General features: G+C 48.9%; 1 protein-coding gene across 1 annotated transcript in view; it reads right to left on the bottom strand.

The window, feature by feature from the left end:
• GXYLT2 (glucoside xylosyltransferase 2) overlaps positions 1-20,299 on the bottom strand; it is a 159,255-nt gene that overhangs the window by 79,546 nt on the left and 59,410 nt on the right. Inside the window, exon 3 of the mRNA XM_069643207.1 lies at positions 15,179-15,310. Coding sequence (XP_069499308.1) covers positions 15,179-15,310 — 132 coding nt within the window. The remainder of the gene's footprint in view (positions 1-15,178; positions 15,311-20,299) is intronic.

The following is a 20,299-nucleotide window of genomic DNA, read 5'->3' as shown; positions in this document are numbered from 1 at the left end:
GATGTCCACATGGCCCCAGTAATACTATCCCTAGTGTGATGTCCACATGGCCCCCGTAATACTATCCCTAGTGTGATGTCCACATGGCCCCCGTAATACTATCCCTAGTGTGATGTCCACATGGCCCCCGTAATACTATCCCTAGTGTGATGTCCACATGGCCCCACTAATACTATCCCTAGTGTGATGTCCACATGGCCCCACTAATACTATCCCTAGTGTGATGTCCACATGGCCCCCGTAATACTATCCCTAGTGTGATGTCCACATGGCCCCCGTAATACTATCCCTAGTGTGATGTCCACATGGCCCCCGTAATACTATCCCTAGTGTGATATCCACATGGCCCCAGTAATACTATCCCTAGTGTGATGTCCACATGGCCCTTCACGCGGCGAGGTCCCTCAGATTGTTTTTTTCCGCCATTGTGACCAGACATATATGTGTGTTTGTTGGACATGAAGAGCAGTGTGTATGTACTTTGTGTGTATTGTGCGGGGGCGGCGGCGCAATGTTTGGGGCAGATGTTTATAAAAAACAGCCCTCGCCAGCACGGGAGAGGGTGGGGTGGGTGCGGGGGCTTGGTGCAGGAGCGCTCCTAGGGCGGTCTAGGGGATAACACCAGTCAGATGGTATTATGGGTAAATCCCCTTGAAAAGAAAGACTGTACACACGTTGTACTTCTAGGCCTCCCTGTTTTACGTTGTCACCATTAGTGTCCCCGGGTTTTGCAGGCCCTCATCTTGGTGTCCCGCACACAAACAGAACCACCGAATTTGTAATTCAGCCTCTTACAACGACCAAGCTGTGTGATCTTGGCCAAAATCATCTCCAGGCGAGTGAGATGTCTGACAATCATGTCAGCACATGTTCACACGCACATGGTCTAGACATCACGAATTGAGGATGTTTCGGGATCACTCTGAGGTAAGCAGACATATATGCCAAAAGTGAGCGGGTTTGAAAACAGGCTAAACCCTAGTCCTCCTATACTGTGCCTACCCCTCCTCACTGACAGTGTCCGCACTCTCAGACTCACTCACAGGCCTGCTGGTTCAAGGGGTCGCGGTGCTCCATGAAGGTAACAAGTGAGTTCACTCTGAGTCAACAGCAGAGGGGCCAGGTCCTCCGCACTCTGACTCACGCCAGCTGCACTAACCTCCTGGCTGTATAACTTTGCCCCCGCCCGTGATCTCCGCATTTACAACTCCATTTGTCCCGCATGATGGCAAAGCTCGGCCATTGCCCTGCTCGCTCTGAGAGTCTGTGCTTCCAGTAGACCCCCATCGCCGCCAGACTGTGGCCCGTCTCTTCCCTCTGCGCAGTCCAGTGGGTGCCGGCTTCTGACCCGCCCGCCCCAGTAAGATTGGACCCTGAGGGAAGTATATATTTTTTTTACATGCTGTACACACAGGGCACAGGGAGGGGAGAATACGATACGTCTGGTGGTCCGGATGGTCAGCGGGACATCTCTGTAAAGTGGCACAAGGTGTCGAGGAGGTCTTCCAGCGCCACAGGCGTGGCTTGGCTGAACCATCTCCGAACCAAATCGAAAACTGGATATGAGAACTGGCTGTGCGCACAGGGACGCACAGGGGCTATCGGGCGTGTGGGAAGCACACATAAGATCAAGTAACATCGGAGCTTACAACCCTGTTCCCCTGAACCCGGCCCCGGGCTGTGAGTGGCCGTTGGCATTTTCTCAGGACTCAGTGAAGATCATAAATAAATTAAAAATCTCTCGGGCTCCAGGCCCTCACGGCTTCTCCAACTGGGTACTGAAGTCTGCTCCCAAAACCCGGCTATGCTGCTATTAGTGTCGTTTGGGAAAATCGGGATAACACAAGATACCATCCTCATGGCAGCAATCAGTCCTGGTGGCCATTTATAAAAAGGGTGACAGGAGTTTACCCGAGAACTATCGACTGCTGGCTATGCTTGACGTGACTGGCAAGATACATGGCTCATTGCTTTTGGGTGATGCCTCAGGGGTCCTCCATCAATATCAGACAGGGTTTCGGCGAGAGAGAGAGAGAGAGAGAGAGAGAGAGAGAGAGAGAGAGAGACATAAACTGCAGACACTTGGCTGCCCTTTATGGCTAATGTACGTCATTAAGCTTCTCCACCACAACAACAATGTGTGAGAGAGAGAGAGAGAGAGAGAGAGAGACAGAGACAGAGAGACAGAGAGACAGAGAGAGACAATAGCATAAACTGCAGACACTTGGCTGCCCTTTATGGCTAATATACGTCATTAAGCTTCTCCACCACAACAACAATGTAAGAGTCCGGGGTTCATCAGTGGGAATGCATTGAGGGGTGCTAGCCGGAAGTACTCAGTCACTGAGCGCCAATCTGCGGTCTATGATTTTGGTGGAGGAATTTGGGAGCATGGGATCCACAGGGAAGAGCCCAGGGTCCTTTGGACGGGAACGCTTTGGGTACGATTCGCCGCTGATGGAGGAGAGTGATGGGATGAGAGCTCAAGAAGTGAGCTAGGTGGACTATTTGGGGTGCGAGTGCTGGGGGGGGAGGGGGGGAAGAAGCACCCCTTGCACGTAACAAGAGGATTTGAGGTGTTCTTCTGAGGAGTTCCACTGATGGAATGACTTACATGTCGGGGGCGGAGGGAGTGCTCCAGTGGTGTGGGGCTAGTAAAGGAGGCAGGGGCAGGCCATGGAACAGTCTGATTGTAGTGGCACGAGGAGCAGGGATGGTAGATGGGAGGAGTAGAGAGAGAAGCAGACAGCGAGGTAATTGGGGAGGAGACTGTGGACGAAGTTAAAGATGTAGAGCATCAGGCGCAGGTAGTATAGCTCAGGGGCAACGTGCTTGCATAGGAAGCACTACGAAACAGACTAACACAGGTTCGAATCCCGGATCTGCGCTTAGAAACCTCTTCGGTATATATATATATATATATACACACACGGAGAGCATTTTTTGTGGTGTAATTTTCTAGCGGTGGGATGGGATTTCAGAGGCAGTCTCTAGGGTCATTCTCCTGTATCAGGTAAGCCACTGTCCATATGGTCTGGTCTCCCCCAGTACTGTTTCTCTGCGTGTTGGATCTTACTCTGCTGCTAGTGCTTCCCGGCTCCTCTGTGGTAATTCTGCCACCCCCCTGACAGGAGTGAGGTCTCCCATTCAGGTTCTAAAAGGGCGAGGAAAATCAATTTTCCACAAGACAAACATTTCTTTCGTTCCGGTCCAAAGTGGGTTTTATATGTTGGACCCAGGTGCACTGTGGTACTTTTAGTCCTTATTGATCTCTGAAATGTGTTGCTTATTGTGGTCCAGTAAGCATTCGATATAAGGAGAGCGGTGCATGCTAGTGGCTGCATTATTTGGGGAACCACCTGAAAGTTTAGTCAAACAGACCTGGCTAAGATAGAGGCTGACAGGAATGGGGACAGGCAAAGAGGTACGGAGGTCCCTCTCAGCTCCCTCACACCACCTCAGGAGTAGGCATGGCTATGCCATCGCCCTGGTGCCCTTGGGCATCGCTGACAGGGATATATCCCCGACCCTTTCACAGTACTCAATCCTTTAAACTCAATGTACAGTACTCCCCTCCTCCTTCACAATGCAAGGAACTCAATCCTTCCTTCTCTATACACTGTACTCAATCCCTCCCTCTCAATGCACAGTACTCACCTCCTAAACAATGTAAGGAACTCAATCCTTCCTTCTCAATGCACAGTACTCACCACTCCCTTCTTGATGCAAGGGACTCAATCCTTAATCCTCTATGTACTGTACTCAATCCTTCAGTACAGCGTAGCAGCAATTTTAAAGACAGAAAATATTTTTAAAAAGCCAAAATCAGGAGTTAGTAAGCTAAAGACTTCCATCGATTGTATGGTGTTCAAAATATTGCTTCCAGCATTGGAGTTTCTGAGTCATCATTAAATCGGTCGCGGGTAAAATAGCTTAGCCAGTTGGGTGCTCGCTGTTGCGATTTGCAGATTCGAATCCCGCCAAGGACGACTCAGCCTCTCATCCTTCCGAGGTCAACAAAAAGAGTAAATATTTCGATTGGGTAATAATAATTGCATATAAAAATGTTTTATGTAAAGCGCTTTGCATATTAGCGCTATATAAATGACTAGTTATCATTAGCCATTTTATTTCCCCTTAAACGTCACGTTGAGATAGTATAAGATTTATTTTCAGCTTGTGTACACCAACCAGCTGCTGGTGAAAGAGCACATGCCGAGGCGACATTTTAGCTTTGTGTGGGCCATCAGGCTCTCCAAGAAATCCCATCTGCTGAGATATGAACACAAAAGCACGAGAGTCCTGTATGACAACCTCTAGCGTAGTGTCCTACCTATATGTTTAATGCACGTTAAGGAAGGACCCGGTCTTCTGTTTATGGCGAGCGTGTATGCTCGCAGAGGAGGCGGGGCTACCGCCTAAATATTAGACTGTTGTATTATTGAAATAAAGGAGAACAGACGTCCGCTACTTTCTCTCTGCGTGCGTGCTTTATCGATTTGCATCTGCTATTTGTCTTTGTCGCATAACTATAACAATGGCTAGGAGGATTTAGAAGTTTATTCCGGTGCCCACCGCCTCTGGCAGGCAGCCCTCCGTGCAGGCCTTGCTGGCGCTCCGGATGAACAATCAGCACGCCTGCCGTGATAGAGTGAGTGGCCCGCACACAAGGCCTTTTGGGGAAATTCGTATTTTATAATCACGCCGCCGTCGCTGCAAGCAAGGCCTATTTCCATGTGCGAGCCCAGCCGTGGCCTAGATACAGCCAGGAACATTAGCGGCTACCTGCCACTGTAAATTGACAAGCCCTAGACTGCATGTTCTGGCCCACATGCACGTGTGCCTCACATCTACTGACTACATTGCGCCCGTGCATCGAGAGCACAAGAGCCTTCTATTCAGTGTGCCATCACCATGTCAGAGGATGAGGCGGTCGGCACCCTCCGTCCCTACATCCCATGACAGGGCAGAGCGGGGCGGGGCAATGAATCCCTACAGTTACAGGCGGTCCCGCCTCTCGACATCACAGACACCAGTAGCCTAGCTCCACGGTGGAACCAATGAGCCCAAGAACTTCAGATATACATCGATGCAACTGGGTTGAGGGAAGAGCACCAGCTCACAGAACTACTAATGCACTCGCTAGGCCTCGTAGTGCGTGACATTGTGTTTGAAATGCCAATAAAGCACCACCACCACCACGTTTCAAGGCATCATCGACTGCCTGAACAACTACTTTGCGCCACTACAAAACGTAGACTACGAATGCCACATTTTTCATCTGTCCACGCAAGAGACTTTTGCCGGTTGAGAGCCAGCTGAATTTCGTTATTGCAGAGAACTAGATCCCTAGAAGAAATATTACACCTAGCCAGGGCAGAAGACATGGCACTCTCAATGCAGACCAAATCCTTGAGAAACATTAAAATCACGCAGACATCATCCACTGCACCCCTAGGCCAGTTCCGAGCATCAGAACAGGAGAGCAGCATAGATCAAAAAAAAGTGTCCAGGTGTGGCTACAACTTCCCTCACGTTGGCCCATGCCCAGCAGTTGGCCATACCTGTGAGAAATACGGGGGTGAAAATCACTTTGTCAGTTTACAAAAACGCCAGACGTTTTCAGAAGTCTACAAATTATAGTGAGCAAAGTAGGAGACAAGACAGCTCCTGTTCCAGGCAGCCATGATCCCCTACCAGCAGAGGTCATGGGTCATCAAGCAGAAGGAGAGAATCTCTGCACTGATCCCGGAGTCCGAGGGACAGAAAGGGGGACTCTCGACAGAGACGCTCGCCTAAAGACACGAAGAGAAGATCTACAAGACACAAGTTGCAATACATAGATGTCTCGCCAAGACGCCGCAATGCCTTGGATTCATCCTCATCCAGCGGTGACTGCAAGCGAGGGTATCTACATGCAATAGGTAACAAGACAGCAACAGAATACAGCCCAACATTATTGTTACAGCCCAACGGTAGCCCCCGGGAATTTCTGATCGATACAGGGGCAACCGTGAAAGTGGTCAATGAAGCAACATAGCAGGGCATCAAATGCAAAAGAGCTCTGTAACCGGCTGACATTGATATTTATCCATATAGCGTAAACAAACCCCTGGAGTGCAAAGGCATGTTCAAGGCCACCTGCACATACAAGGACAAAACAGCAAAAATAATGATATATGTAATTGAAGGAGAGCTGCCATCATCCTCAGTTTTAAGTCTGCAATACAAATGGATCTAGTACATATAATGTACCAAATCATGAAGGCGTGCGAACACAACAAGGCCAAAAGACATGTTGATCAAAATTTTCCCAGCCCTACTCAAAGGACTAGCCCGACTCAAATGAAAAAAGTCAAACTACACATCAAACGGACATAACACCCGTCACACAACACTATAGAGGAATACCGCTGAACATCCAGAAGCAAGTAAGGACGAGATACAAGCACTCCTCTGTCAAGACATCATGGAACATGCAACCGGGCCCATGCCGTGGTTATCCCCCATTGTCCCAGTCCCGAAGAAAAAAATGGAAAAAGCATCCGTATCTATGTGGACATAAGGGCACCCAACATTGCCAATTGAGAGAGAGAGGCATACATCACCGAGAATGATGGACATGATGTACCTGCTGCATGGAGCGAAGTTCTTCTCGAAATTAGAGCTCAACAAAGGCTACCACCAGCTTGAATTACACCAAGACTCTAGCTATATAACCACATTCTCCACCCACATAGGATTATTTTGCTGCAAGCGACTTAGCTTTGGGGTGTCTTCTGCTGCAGAAATGTTCCAGAACGAGACACACCAGATAATCAAGCACATCCCGCAATTCTCAATTATAGTGACGACATCCTAGTGTTTGGTGCCACTCAAGAAACCCATGATGATGCACTGCGTTGTGTATGTATGGCATTGGAAGAAGCCAACCTGACCTTGAATGTTGATAAATGCAAACTCAACAAAACAATGCTTACATTCTTTGGGAACATCTTTTTGCGAGAAGGCCTCCAACCCGATCCTGAAAAAGTTCAAGCACTCGTCGATGTGGCCACGCCCCAATCAACATCAGCAGTTCGTTCATTCCTAGGCATGGCCAGCTACTGTACCCGATATATACAGGACTCTGCATCCGTCAGCACACCACTAAGACACCTCACCGGGAAGGGACAAGACTTTGTGTGGTCAAATGACTGCGAGGACGCTTTCCAAGACATCAAACAACGGATCCCATCGGCCTCGTGCATGGCTTATTATGACACGAACCTTGAAACAGAACCAGTCGTAGATCTGAGTCCAGTTGGAATGGGAGCGATTCTTGCTAAATTCAAGCCTGGCTCTCCTTAGTCAGCATCACTCTGCATTGTAACATTATGCCAGCCGCAGTCTGTCTTCGGCAGAATGTGCGTACTCACAGCCGGAAAAAGAGCCTATCAGTAGTGTGGGCATGTGATCACTACCATTTATTCCTATATGGACAAATCTTCACCATTATAACAGACCATCAAGACCTCACAACTATATACGAAAAGTCGACTGCAAAAAATGCCTCCCTGCCTTGCTAGATGGGGATTTCGCCCCCAAAATACTGCACTGCACCGGGAAAGAGAACCACCCGGCAGATTATTTTATCAAGGTATCCCCTCTCTGCGAAAGAGGAATAGCAATCCCGCAAAGCAGATCAATGTCAACTATATCATCAGGAACGCACTACCCAAGTCGCTCACCATCCCTGAACTCCTCCACTGCCTGAGTCAAGACCCCGTGCTCATGAAAGTCAAAGAGAGAGTATCCTCTGGCAGATGGCATGACTCAAAACGGAACGAGAAAGCGCGTTCAGAGTCTGAACAGAAACAACTTCGAACATTTCATCTTCCAGAAACACACCCCATCACTATCTCCAGAAGGTCTGCTACTAAAGGAGGACCGTATAGTAATCCCAGACACTACAGGACAGAGTTATCAACATGGCACACACCAGACATAGGGGAATGGTATCCACCAAACGACAACTACGAACGAAAGTATGGTTCCCCCAGATGGACACGAAAGTGGAAGAGATCCTGGAAAATTGGATGATATGCAAAGCGGTTCCTCCCCACACGTGCCCGGAACCCCTAAAATAAACAGTCATGCCGCCTCAGGTTTGGAATGAGGTAGCAGTCGACATGCTTGGGCCGCTCTCCAATGTAATCATGGACGAAATGACAAGGTTCCCAGAGATCCATTTAATATGTTCAACGTCAGCGCATACGGTAATTTCTGCACTAGACAAAACGTTTGCTGATTACGGCATTCCAACAGTCGTGAAATCCGATAATGGCCCACCGTTCAGTGGACGGGAGTTCAGAATGTTAGCTGAGCACCTAGATTCCAGCATCAGAAAATTACCCCACTTTAGCCACAGGCAAATGGCACAGTACAGGGCTTCATGGCAAGATTAAAGCGCACCCTACAAGTATGCTCCATTACGAGCGGATTGTTCATGTAAGCAATCTGCACCTTACTCACACTTGAGCACTAGTGAGGTGCCTGCTGACACAGAACTAAAGGCGAGAAAAAAAGGACAAAGAAAGCAAGGAGGAAAGCAAAAGACCCGGAAGTGCACATAGGAGACCAAGTACTGGCCAGACACAAGGATCAAAAGACACCCGCTTTCAATCCACAGCCCCGGACAGACACCCATATTAAAGGATCCATGGTAACAGCAGCAAGTCCAAATGGCACAATCACCCGAAACTCCTCGAGACAACACAGCAGAGCGAAGAGAGCGCCTCCTCTGGTGACTGCTCGGATGGCTGCTCCAACTTCATGGAGGCTGACATAGACAGAGTGAAAGGGATGATCAGATCCCAGTGACCCGTAGCCCGACCAAAAGAACAATACTAATAGAAGAAATGGGCTAATCAAAGAATGTCATGGTTAAATAAGGGGGAGATGTAGTGTCCCATCTCTATGTTTAATGCACGTTAAGGAAGGGTGAGCGTGGGCACTCACAGAGGTAGGTAGGCGGGGCTACCGCCTAAATATTACACAGTTGTGTTACTGAAATAAAGGAGAACAGACGTACGCTACTTTGCTTTATTGATTTGCATCTGATATTTGTCATTGTCGCAGAAGTATAACATCTAGGGAGGCCTGCTTAGGATTTAAGAGCGCTGGGTTCCTGCCAGGATAACGATCAGCGCAGGCAGCAGTGGGCCTAAGCTCCCCCTTTCACTTGGCTGCACTTTGCAGAGGGGCCCCTGTTATCTGCCTGCTGGTGGCTGCACTCTGCCTGCTAAGCATCCTAGCCCTCGGCGAGGGTCCACTCAGCCCCCCCTTACCTTAGAATAGCTATGCCACGCATGTGCTAGTGGGGACGTCTTACTGCTAACACTCAACTGTAAACCATTTGCATTGAACGTGCCTTCAAAGTCCCATGTTACCCGTGCTTATTGTGGATTATTACATGCTTACCCCTGAGGGAGATCTTCTCTCAAGCCCTCCTCGTGTGCCCCCAGCACTCATTCTGCAGACAGCCAATTCCTGGCTCTGACACCTCGCCAGCCGGCACAGCTTTGCCAGAACCCCCCGCGGCATCAGCAGGCGGGGATCCAATATGATTATCTGGTTAGTAGCCGCAGCAGCTCCCAGTAACTCTCGAGCACACCTCAAGACCATCACGCATCCACATCGTGGCTTAATCCAATTATTACCCCCATCACAGTAGTAATGGCCTTCAAGAAAGATCTACTGGCCAGTAACGGACACTCGCGTCCCTTCTATCGATTACATTTTCTAGTGGACAAAACATTAAAAACTATAAATTCAACCCAGCCATCACTATCACTCACACTTTTGTTTTAATTTCCTAACATGTTGTGGGTAATGCTGGCACATTTTAGCCCCCCCTGACTATACCCCTTTCTGGCTCCACTTGACACCATTTCCTTTACACTCCACAGACCACAGTGCAACTGCCTCCTTGTGTGGGGCCGCAATTTGCCCCTACATGGACATGGCTTGGCACTTTAAGACCACTACAGCGGTGATGTGCGCAGAATAAAACACAAACGGCATAACATAGCACGTTGAATTCCCGCCCCGCCCCCATAATTACTAGCTATGGCTTACCCTTAGAATAACTGTGTTCGTGTTTTGTCATGTTAATGTTAAAGGACATTTGAACCGCGCACTATCACCACCGGAGTGGTCCCCTGGCACTCTGGCATCTCTGAAAGAGGAAGGGGGGGTTGGGGGGGGGGTTAGTGAGAGGAAGCTGGAGGAGTGCAAGAGAGCAGTGATGTGCTGTTGGCGGCCTGAGCCCAGTGGGTCCGTTGGCTGGGCCTGGGGTGTATTCGGCCAGTAGTCGTCGTGTACTGTTGTGCGAGTCTATGTGCGTTTTTGTTTTGTTGTTGCAATGTAGAGAAGTTTGTGCGGTTTGTTGTGCTGAAGGTTTGTGGTTGGTATAGGGTTTGAGAGGTGTATGCAGAGGGGGGGGGGGGGGTGTTAGTGCAATTGGTTAATTGGCACATCTATCCTGAATTGAGGTGCGGCCTTACGTAATCTCCCCAGGTGGGGTTCGGGAGCACCCTTGCGCCTCTGTTCTGATCTGGGTCCGTCCGGCCTTTATGGTCCCCTTCACATGTGGTCCCCTCCTCCCCCAGCCTCCCTTGCAGCGCTACCCGTCTTCCCTTCCCACTCGTACGGCCAGTGCACCTGTCAGTGTCCACAGCTCTGATAGCCCCCATTCAGAGCAGCAGGAGGGAGGCTGGATTTGGTAGGTAGCCAGAATGTATGAGGCTAGCCAATGTTTTGCACCAATAGGAATGCTGAGAGTATCAAATGTATCGAACGTAGCTGAAGGTGATACAACTGTCCACCGACCCACTAACAAGGCTCCAATATCCTACTTACCGTAAAACACTGAACAAAACAGGTCATACCTCTACTGCAACTAAACATAAAACTACCACAAATTAAGCACTGAACAAGAAACTAAGCCAGCCACACACACATCTCTACACACAAACTCATACACCACATAACTACTAGCAACTGAAGCACACAGTGACTGGTTTTACACATCTGTTCTCCCCTGACGAGGTTTCTAGACAAGTCTGATCTATGAAAGTCTAATCAAAACAGGTTCTTCCCAGTACTTCCAAAACCATCATGGACCACATTGCCACACTAGCTCCTGTCCTGGCTGACTTCTGCAACTGCATGGTCACTGAAGCCTTACGTGCCCCCCTGAAGCACTCTCATGTGCACCCTCTTCAAGAAACTCTCAACTGGCCCCTCGTGCCCGGCTAACTATTGCCCCATCTCATCACTCCTTTCCTGGGCAAACTCCTGGAAAAGCTTGCCATCTCCCAGCTTAATCTTCACACTGAATCTGTTGGCCTTCTCCATGACCATCAGCCTGGCTTCGGAGCAGCCAGAAGCACGTAAACTACTCCCCTCAACATCCGTGAAGACCTGCTCTCGAACCTTGATTCTAATCTCCCCTCTGTCCTCATCTTACTTGATCTCTCTTCTGCCTTTGACACGGTCAACCATTACATCCTGCTCAATCGTCTCTGTGATAATATGGGTTAACCAGGGTAACCCTGGCCTAGCTGACCTCGTTCCTCTTTGATCGACCCTCCAAGATCCAACTTGGGTCCTTCCTTTCCTCTATCTCACTCTCTATCTGTGGTGTTCTCCAGGGGTCTAACCTCTCTCCCTGGCTGTTTAACCAATACCGGGCACCTCTCGCCCACGGCATTGCCGCTCTCTGCTCCAACTATCAGTGCTGTGCGGATGACACTCAGGTCGTTTTCAGGCTCCCTCGGCCACCTCTTCTCCTTCTCTCATCTCTGACTGCTATCCAGGACTGGTGTGCTGCCAACAATCTCTGCCTTAATGCACACCTGCACCCTCCTTTCCTGTAACTCTTTGGCTGGCCTCCTGTGGACATCTTCATGCTCCCACTTGTGAGGCTAAGAACCTCAGGGTCATCTGCGACTCCACATTTCCTTTTCTCTTCACATCTCTGACATCTTTAAGAAGTCAAACTTCAGCTGGGGCCTCCCTCTGGAATAGCCTTGCTGCCTCTCTGAAACTTGAGGAGAACCATCTCCAGTTCCGGAAGCATCTCAAGACCTTTCACTTTGCTTCTGCCTTCTCTCTTCCTCGCCCCTGCTGATTTCCTGTCTGATCCTGCCCTTGTCACCTGGCTACCATCTGATTCTGGCCCAGGTCCCTGCCCGCCCAGTTGCACACCTGCACCGCCTCTTGGCAACCCTTGCACTTAGGTCTGTATCTGTAACCCTACAGTCCCCTTACCTGCACTTTTGGACACCTGCTGTCTGCACTTACTCTTGCACCTGCCACTTGCTGGCCACGCTTCTTGTAATTGTTTTGTTCCCGTGTACAGCCCTGCCTCCCTCCCATTCCCCTGGCACCATTCCCCTCCCCTGCACTTGTGCGATCTCCATGTCACTTGGCCTAGTAAGATCGTTGTCTATGTCCTCCCTCTGTTCCTCCTTCCTTGCGTCGTTGTGCCTTGAAACGCTTGTGCATAGGTGCGTTACAAATGCCATATCATATCCTATCATATCATATCATACCAACAGCACATCAAAGCTCTCTTGCGCTCTGCCCTCTCAATCCCACTAAGCCCTCCCAGCCCTCCTTTCTTTTCAGATCCTCCAGGGCGCCTAGAGACCACAAAAAGTGGCAGTGGTGCACGGTAAATCACAATAACACAACATGCATAGGGAAGGCTTCATAAATGGGAGTGCATTTAAGGGTAGGGAGAAGTAGCGCCGGACCAAGTCGTGGTCACGCTATTTGTGTGGGCGGTATGTCGCGGATTTACTGTTGGGATACTGCCAAGCTTCTAATGAGGCCCTTCGTTTTTGCACTTTATTAATATATATATATAAGTACAAATACAAATTTGGGGAGGCGGTGGGAGACCCGCTAGAAGTGTGCTGAAGAGAGGAAGGCCACGGCGTGGCACCTATGAGGAGGAATGGCAGAAGCTACGGGTTCCTGAGGGAAGCTTGAGGGAATTTTCTGGAGGGAGCAGCAGAAAATTGGGGAGCTGACGGGTGGCACACCAGTTGGTGTCCCTCTCTTACAATGAGTGGATGGGTCACATGTCATCGGGGGCCACCTGGGAGGGAGGAGTAGGAGGCACTGGAAATCCCTGTGGCCACCTTTTGGGAGAGGCCCACTCACCTGAGTGGTGAGTAGCAGAGATTCAGGGAGGCAGCGGGAGACACCCATTTGAAACAACATGTCAGTACCCAAACTCCTCCAAAGTCCTCAAAACATGTGTTAGATTCTCCAAAATGCACCAAACACCCTCAATGTGTGAGTCTGGCCTATGAAACAACTTTCTCCACAGCCTAGCAAACCCACAAAAGCAACAGGAAATGAGGTAGCACTTTTATAGAGGGATAAACATCCTTTAGGAGATTCGTGGGCTCTCATACGCTGAACAAACTCAGACTAACTTTACCTATCACCAGAGATGAATAAACCAGTTATTCGTCAAGGATCCGCAGCTCTATCATTGTGCGAAAAGACCACCACCAAAAAACGAGGATGCTTTGTTGTCTGCAGAGTTCCATGTAAAATGTACATCAGGGTCTTGCACTTTTTTGGTGGGGTTTGATGAAAAAACACATTGGCCCTCATTAGAAGTGATGTATAACCTGACCGAGTAGGTCCGCTTACGGTAGAAGAAACCTACACCAGTTCCATACCACGTTACTTCAGTAGCTGGTGTAAACCTTCAAAACCAGCAGAACCTGCTCCTAGTGACTTACAACCTCGATATCCGCTGAAAAACCAATTATTAACATGGCTGTACATACTGGTAAATTGATGCTATAATGGTCATTATTTGGTCATTTTTGCCTGCACCGTGCATTCCACCCCGCAGTGCCTCCTTCAGAGCAAAGGACCTCCTCAGTCCTCATTCTGAGAGCTCCTCCAAGCTCTTCTGCCCCTTCCACCTTTTTTCTGACACCCTAAATATTGTAGGAGACGATGTGGAACCAGGAGACCAGTCTCGGCTTCCCCAATTAATCAATATTGTATGATCTTGGGCATGACCCAAATATAGCTGGCTGCTGCGTTTTACTGTCTACAGTGGAACCCCCTTTAGATGCACCCCACCCCTCCTTCCGGGCCCCTCTCCCACTGCTCAGACTTTCATTCCAGGGAGACAGACCAAGAAAAGCGAGACCAACCAAACTCAATGGACCAGGAAAAAGAACGTTAGAGTCGAACTCCATCCGAGCGTACAGTACGTATACCTTACACCATGTCTAAGGACACAGGCCACAAGCACGGCCACCCATCCATGCACCCTAGAATGCAGCTATGGTTATGCTATACTGGTCTGGCAGCACACAGCCATCCACACTGAATCCCATAACGTACCTCAACACCTCTGCCATTAGTATACAGCGACAACCTACGAATAAAAGTCTAGATTGACACACATCGAATTGTCAGCACTAGCACTCTATCCTAAACCACCAACAGCGCCCACCCACATGGCAGACCAAGCTGCTTAGTGGAGCCTAGCCAGCCACCTAAGACCTAACCTGGCAAAATGCACACATGCATCTTTTCATTTAAACTCTTAGAACCTCCTACACATGGACTGCGGTCACCGAAGGCGTTCCAACGCAAAGCGTATTGAGGCCATACGAATGGAGAAAGGGCGCTGTATAAACGACGAATGCAATACAATGTCATGTTACCTCTCCATGCCGCAGTCCTTTTATTTAGCAACATGGTAAGCGTGTACCACATGGACCTTTATAAGAACAAAGTGGTCTAGAAAATCTAACAGAAACACGAGTACTCGCAGCCCCGCATACGCAGAGCAAGGTTTGTAATCAGAGCTTTGGGGGCACTGAGTGCAGACACATCATTTCTAAACTCTGAACAGACTGGAAGGCTGTTACCATGAAGGTTACCACACCCCTGAATGCTTATTACGCGCCCCTTAAGCCCCCTCCTCACTTTCGGGGCACTTTAAAGACTCCCCCCCACCCCCGTTTTCACCCAATTAAGGCATGACCATTTTCAGACAAGAGTACAGTAAATGACATTTGCTGCTGATCAGAACATTCGGTCATGCGCAGGTCAGCTGTGACCCCAGGATGCAGAAGAGGCGCCCTACCGGAAGGAAGAGGCGCTGGGCCGCGCATGGCTTGAACAGCTTCCTCCACTCCTGCGCGTCGCCCACAGAGAACGTGATGGGGTGCAGCTGGAACTCAAACTTCAGGCTGCTGGACTTCGGCCACGCGCGCAACTGCAAAATACAAAAGGCACGAAAAAGTAACTACATACATTCCTCAGCTGGTAAAATAGCTCTGTGGGCTAAGGCGCCTGCCGCGGAGGACAGTGCCCCCTGCAGGTCAAATGCTCAAGCACGAGACATAAGCACAGGCATATCACGCAGCTGTGTCCTGTGCTTTGCCATAGTTGGGATCAACACAACAGCTTTTCAATCTAACAGGCAGTGCAGGCATGCAGGATGCATGAAACAGTATATAAACACAGGCATGGTGCATGTTTTGACATGTGGCAGGTATTTAGGCTTTTGGAAAAGACGTTCAAAATGAATCTTTTTCACACTCAGCAAGGCTGATGAGGTTGGGTTGTAATCAGTTACTTTTACGAGACTGACTCTAATTTGTTAAATACTTTAAATAATAGCCTCACTACACATTTAAGGCCTCAAAATGTTAATTCAAAAGTGAAAAAAGAATAATATTAAAACGGGTCTGATATAATCACCATGGCATGAAAGGGAGTTGCAAAGAACAGGAGTGAGGCTAAGACAGGGTAAGAGGTAGGTGAGCAGTAGGTGAAACTGATTTATGTTAGAATGGCTGCGTGTTAGTCTACTATATACATAATTGCTTTATTGAGAGGAATGGCATAGAGACATGCCTCTAGTTACTTGGAGTGCTAGGCAGTTCTGGAGAATTGCAGGTTAGAGAACAAGAAGTGTAGGGTGCTAAAGGGGCTGGAGAACGTGCTTTGGAAATCCTGCTAGCTGTGCAGGCTTAGAATACATGCAAGGCCAATTTATCATAATCCTGGGACTCCGACGCCAAGCTGCAGAAAAGCGGCCTAGTAGAAGAAGACGTTTAAGATGGTGAATGCCGTTGGCAACCCAGAGGAGGCAGAGCAAGGAGAAATGGGGCGACATTGTGGTAGCGTTATGCCATGTCTTCTATGTAAAGTACATTTCATCTGTTGGTCTTCTAAAATGGACTAGTGAATTACCGGCCTTAAAGCAGAGCCAGATGTAAATGCAATTGCAGAGGGTAGTCCAGTCCTTGGCATTGTTGATTATGAACGTGCAGCGCGGCTAAAATCTTGGAAGACCTGGCAAGCAGATTCTAAGGATACACTCCCATGGTTTACCAGTTATTGTGAAATGAATCTTCAATTCTCTTAGATAGGGGCGTGCAACCTGTATTGAGACTTCTTAGCAGAGGAGATGAGGAAGGCGTCCAGGCTATACCATACCATAGCAAAACCAAAAAGACCAAATACACAAGACATGTCATTTATTAAGGGTTTTATGACAAACATTACTTACCCAGTAATCACCTTTCTGTGGCTTGTATCTGCTTAGAATTGCATGCTTTGCATAGGCCACCATCTAGTCATAGGTTTGGAGTATTACATTTGTTTATGTTCAAATTCAAAAAGGCAGAATCGAGAGGGATTTCCGGCCCCATTATCCCTGTTCTAATTGTACCGGGCCCCATGATCCTTTCACGTGTCTATGTCCTCAGATTGGATCAACAAAAGACAAAATTAGGCCAACCAAAGAAGAAATGTGCCAGTTCTCCTTAGTCCAGTATGGGCTAACTCTAGGAGGTCCTGCACTGTCCTCCGCAGTCACCAAGTGGTTCTTGGGGCATTCCGACCACTTGTAGACCCTTAATGTCCTTATGAGTTTTCCTAGGACTCCAGGGGGTTTCCTCATGCCTCCTGTGCTCACTGGGCATTGCAGGCTTTAGGGTTCCCTAGCCCGTCTTTAGATGGCTAATTAGCAACATGCTCTCTGGGGTCCTAATCCAGTTGGGGTCTTGACAGGGGACCCTAATGCTACCCCTTGGATACAGTTCTTCCAGCAGGTGGGTCAGCTTGGGCAATCTCTGTGAAGACACGAGAGGGATGGAGAGGTACACCACTTGGAATTGTCCTTGTCTGTACCCCTAACATCATCCCCATCTCTGTTCCTGTCATATCATACCTGGCCGGTTCTTATTCCCCATTCCCACCTTCTGATCCTGCCTGAGGCTGCCCTGACCCACCGGAACATTCCTAGGCTAGCTGACAGACTGGCTGCTGTTGGTTCACTCTATGGGACCTGTCCTTCCTCCCCCAAATGCCCTCTAGTACCTAGTCCTTCTTCCTGCCAACTTCATCCAACTTCCTTCCTCACCGCCTTCCTCCTACAACCTCCGTTCTCTGGTCTATTTCACGATTCTCGACTTCCAGCATACCCACCACATCCTTCACACCAAATTCAGCTCCTGATGTTGCCAGCTGCTTTGCACAACTATCCCCTCTGGCTGCCACAAACTCCTCCCGAGTACTGCCTCCACCTCTTGATGTTACTCCCTGCTCCCCGGTACTGCTACTACTGCTCAATGTGGCTGCTTCCTCCACTGTACTGCTGCTGCAGTGTGATGTTACCACCTCGTGCTCCACACTACCACCACCTCTTGCTGCCACCTCATCCTCCGCACTGCTTTTGTATTTTGAGGTTTATACCTCCCCTCCTGTGTACTACCACCACCTCTGCATGCCATCATCTTCTCCTGTCCTCTTGATGTGACATCCTCCTTTCTTCCACACTCCGATGTCACCACCTCGTTCTTTACTACTGATGTTACCATCTCCTTGTCTTCTCCACTGCTGCCACCTCTCCAACCGACTCCGTCTCAGCAGACTCTGCTCTGCCCAATTCGATCAAATCTCCACCCCGCTTCCAAACTCAAGCTACCGGATCCAACACCCCACACTGAATGAATGGGATTTCTGGGCTTTGTAGTGTTGAAGACGTTCAATCTGGGTGGGGCTCCTTGCCAGGATCTGCAGCTGTGGCACACAAGTGGTGAGGGTTTGTGATTGGTTTGGCTTCATGCTCTCAGGTGTATATGTTCTACCATCTAAAGAAAGCCCCAAGCCTATACATTCAAGGCCGGCAATTTTGGAAACTTTTTCTAAGCTATGCTAACAGTGTGCGGCTATGTTTATGAGCTTATTGTACTTTTCATACCTTTGCGCAGGAAGTCCGCAAACAGGGAGGTTCAGAAACTCAACTCAGGGAAAAACGGTGGTGCTTACCCAACTCGCCAGCAGTCTCTGGGCGAGTGGTAAAATATTTCTGCTTGTACCTGCAGCCTGTTTGACTCCCCAAAAAGACCTTGTGGGGAGAATTGTGGATGCCATCGCGACTCTCCAGCATACCCTGGGTGAGCCGTGCTATTTCTCTGCATGTGCCTTCAAGACCATAGTTACCCACCGCATCTCCGAAATGTAGTTGTAAAACTGGGGCGAGTTGGGGTTCATGTTGACGGAGGCTGAAGGTTACTATGGAGTGGCCCCTATAGAGTTATTGCAGAGCTGGACCACGGTTTGTATAGAGGAGGAGGGTCAAGATTATCCCTTATCAAGTAATGGGGACCAAGGAATGGTAGCCATGGATTTGTCCCCCGACCGCTCTCGGCCCATAATCCACTGGCCTGGAAGCCAGGCATCCCCGCGAGTCATCACCTTGGTTTTCCCCAGAGCTTGGCAGGGGACTCAGCTTCTGAGGAAAGGGGGACGGTGGCGCTTCCATATCCCTCTGCCAGGGGTCGTATCGCACAGTGGTCGGCTTCCACCGGCCACCCCCGATTCTCCTGCTCTTCCCAAGCTGGACACATGCATTGAGTAGCATTTTTCCAAATTGTTTTTAATGTCACAGCAAGTTATTTCTATCCAAGATATTCAGTCAATAACATACAGCAGGTTTGAGTTCTAAGAGACGAGTAACACGTGCCAGCGGTGAGAGGAGAAATGGAGGATATCTGAAATGACAGGATTAGCAACAGAAACAGGCGAAACACACATGCATCCATCAAGCAATCAAAATAATCCCAAATACAAAAGATTTAAAAAGAACCTGGTCTTCAGGAGCAAGAGAGGCAAGGAGCTCCTTAAGAAATGAAGATGCCCCCCATTGTAATCCCCAAATATTGTTGCAAATGAAATATAAAGTGAACCTAGTTCTTAACGAGCAAGCGGACACAGTATGTATGCATTGTGGTGAGGCTCAGTAAAGACAGGCTAGATCAGGGTTCTCCAAGAAATTATCTCGAAGGAAAACACTGTCAATGATGGTCTAAAGTAAACAGAGGTTTCCAGTGTTATTAGTTCACACCATCCATATTCCAAAATGGCAAAGTTCCGAACAACTTTTCTTAAAGACTTGCCCCTCCTGTGACACCCTGTTATATAAAGCAATGTTGAAATGGAATGGCCATCAGAAAGGTTCAACCTCGCCCTAATGTGTCCTCAATGCTCCAAGCTAATAACACAATCGCTGCAGCGTTAATTTTTAATAATAATTTCGCATTTATATAGCGCTACGTGTGCTCATTTATCGACCTCGGGCGGATGAAAGGCTGGGTTTGGCCCTGCCGGAAGCTCTACACGGATGTCAAAGCGAGCGCTCTACTCGCTGTGCCACTTGACCGTTGACCAACTCAAAGGGTCACAAAACCAATGCTTACAAATCTGCCCTTCTACTACTATTAGAAACACAATCTAGCAGTTTCCGGAAAGACTCGCAGTTTGGACGGCTCCATCCTCACCTCTGTTTTAGCCTCCATGATCCAGGATCCAGGATTCCCGGGAAGTTGATTATATTTGGGCTGCCCCCCAGCCCGCTCATGACTTTTCAGTAGAGGTGTTTTGCCTTCTTTGCTGGTCAGCCTCACAGTAGGCTTCTTTCAGGGGTGCTTGCTCCTGGATTCGTACACACACTTTCTTCATGGGTTTTTGCTTTATGATTTTTCTCAAGCGGTTCCTCCAGGTGTTTGTGTCCATTGGAGTCTTGTTTCTTGGAGGGGGTATTTTTGTTCAGTAACTGCAGGTGCCTTCTGACGTTTCAGCAGCTTTCATGAATCATGTTCTACCAGCAGACAGGAAGTGGTCACAGGTCAGGTGACGGAATGGGCGGAAATTCGCAAATCTGGATCTAGCAGTGAACAGCCTTCATGAATTA

Source organism: Ambystoma mexicanum, chromosome 2p (genome assembly GCF_040938575.1).
Source record: "Ambystoma mexicanum isolate Mex_15411 chromosome 2p, UKY_AmexF1_1, whole genome shotgun sequence".
NCBI classification, from domain to species: domain Eukaryota; kingdom Metazoa; phylum Chordata; class Amphibia; order Caudata; family Ambystomatidae; genus Ambystoma; species Ambystoma mexicanum.
This window is presented reverse-complemented; position numbering and strand designations above follow the sequence as displayed.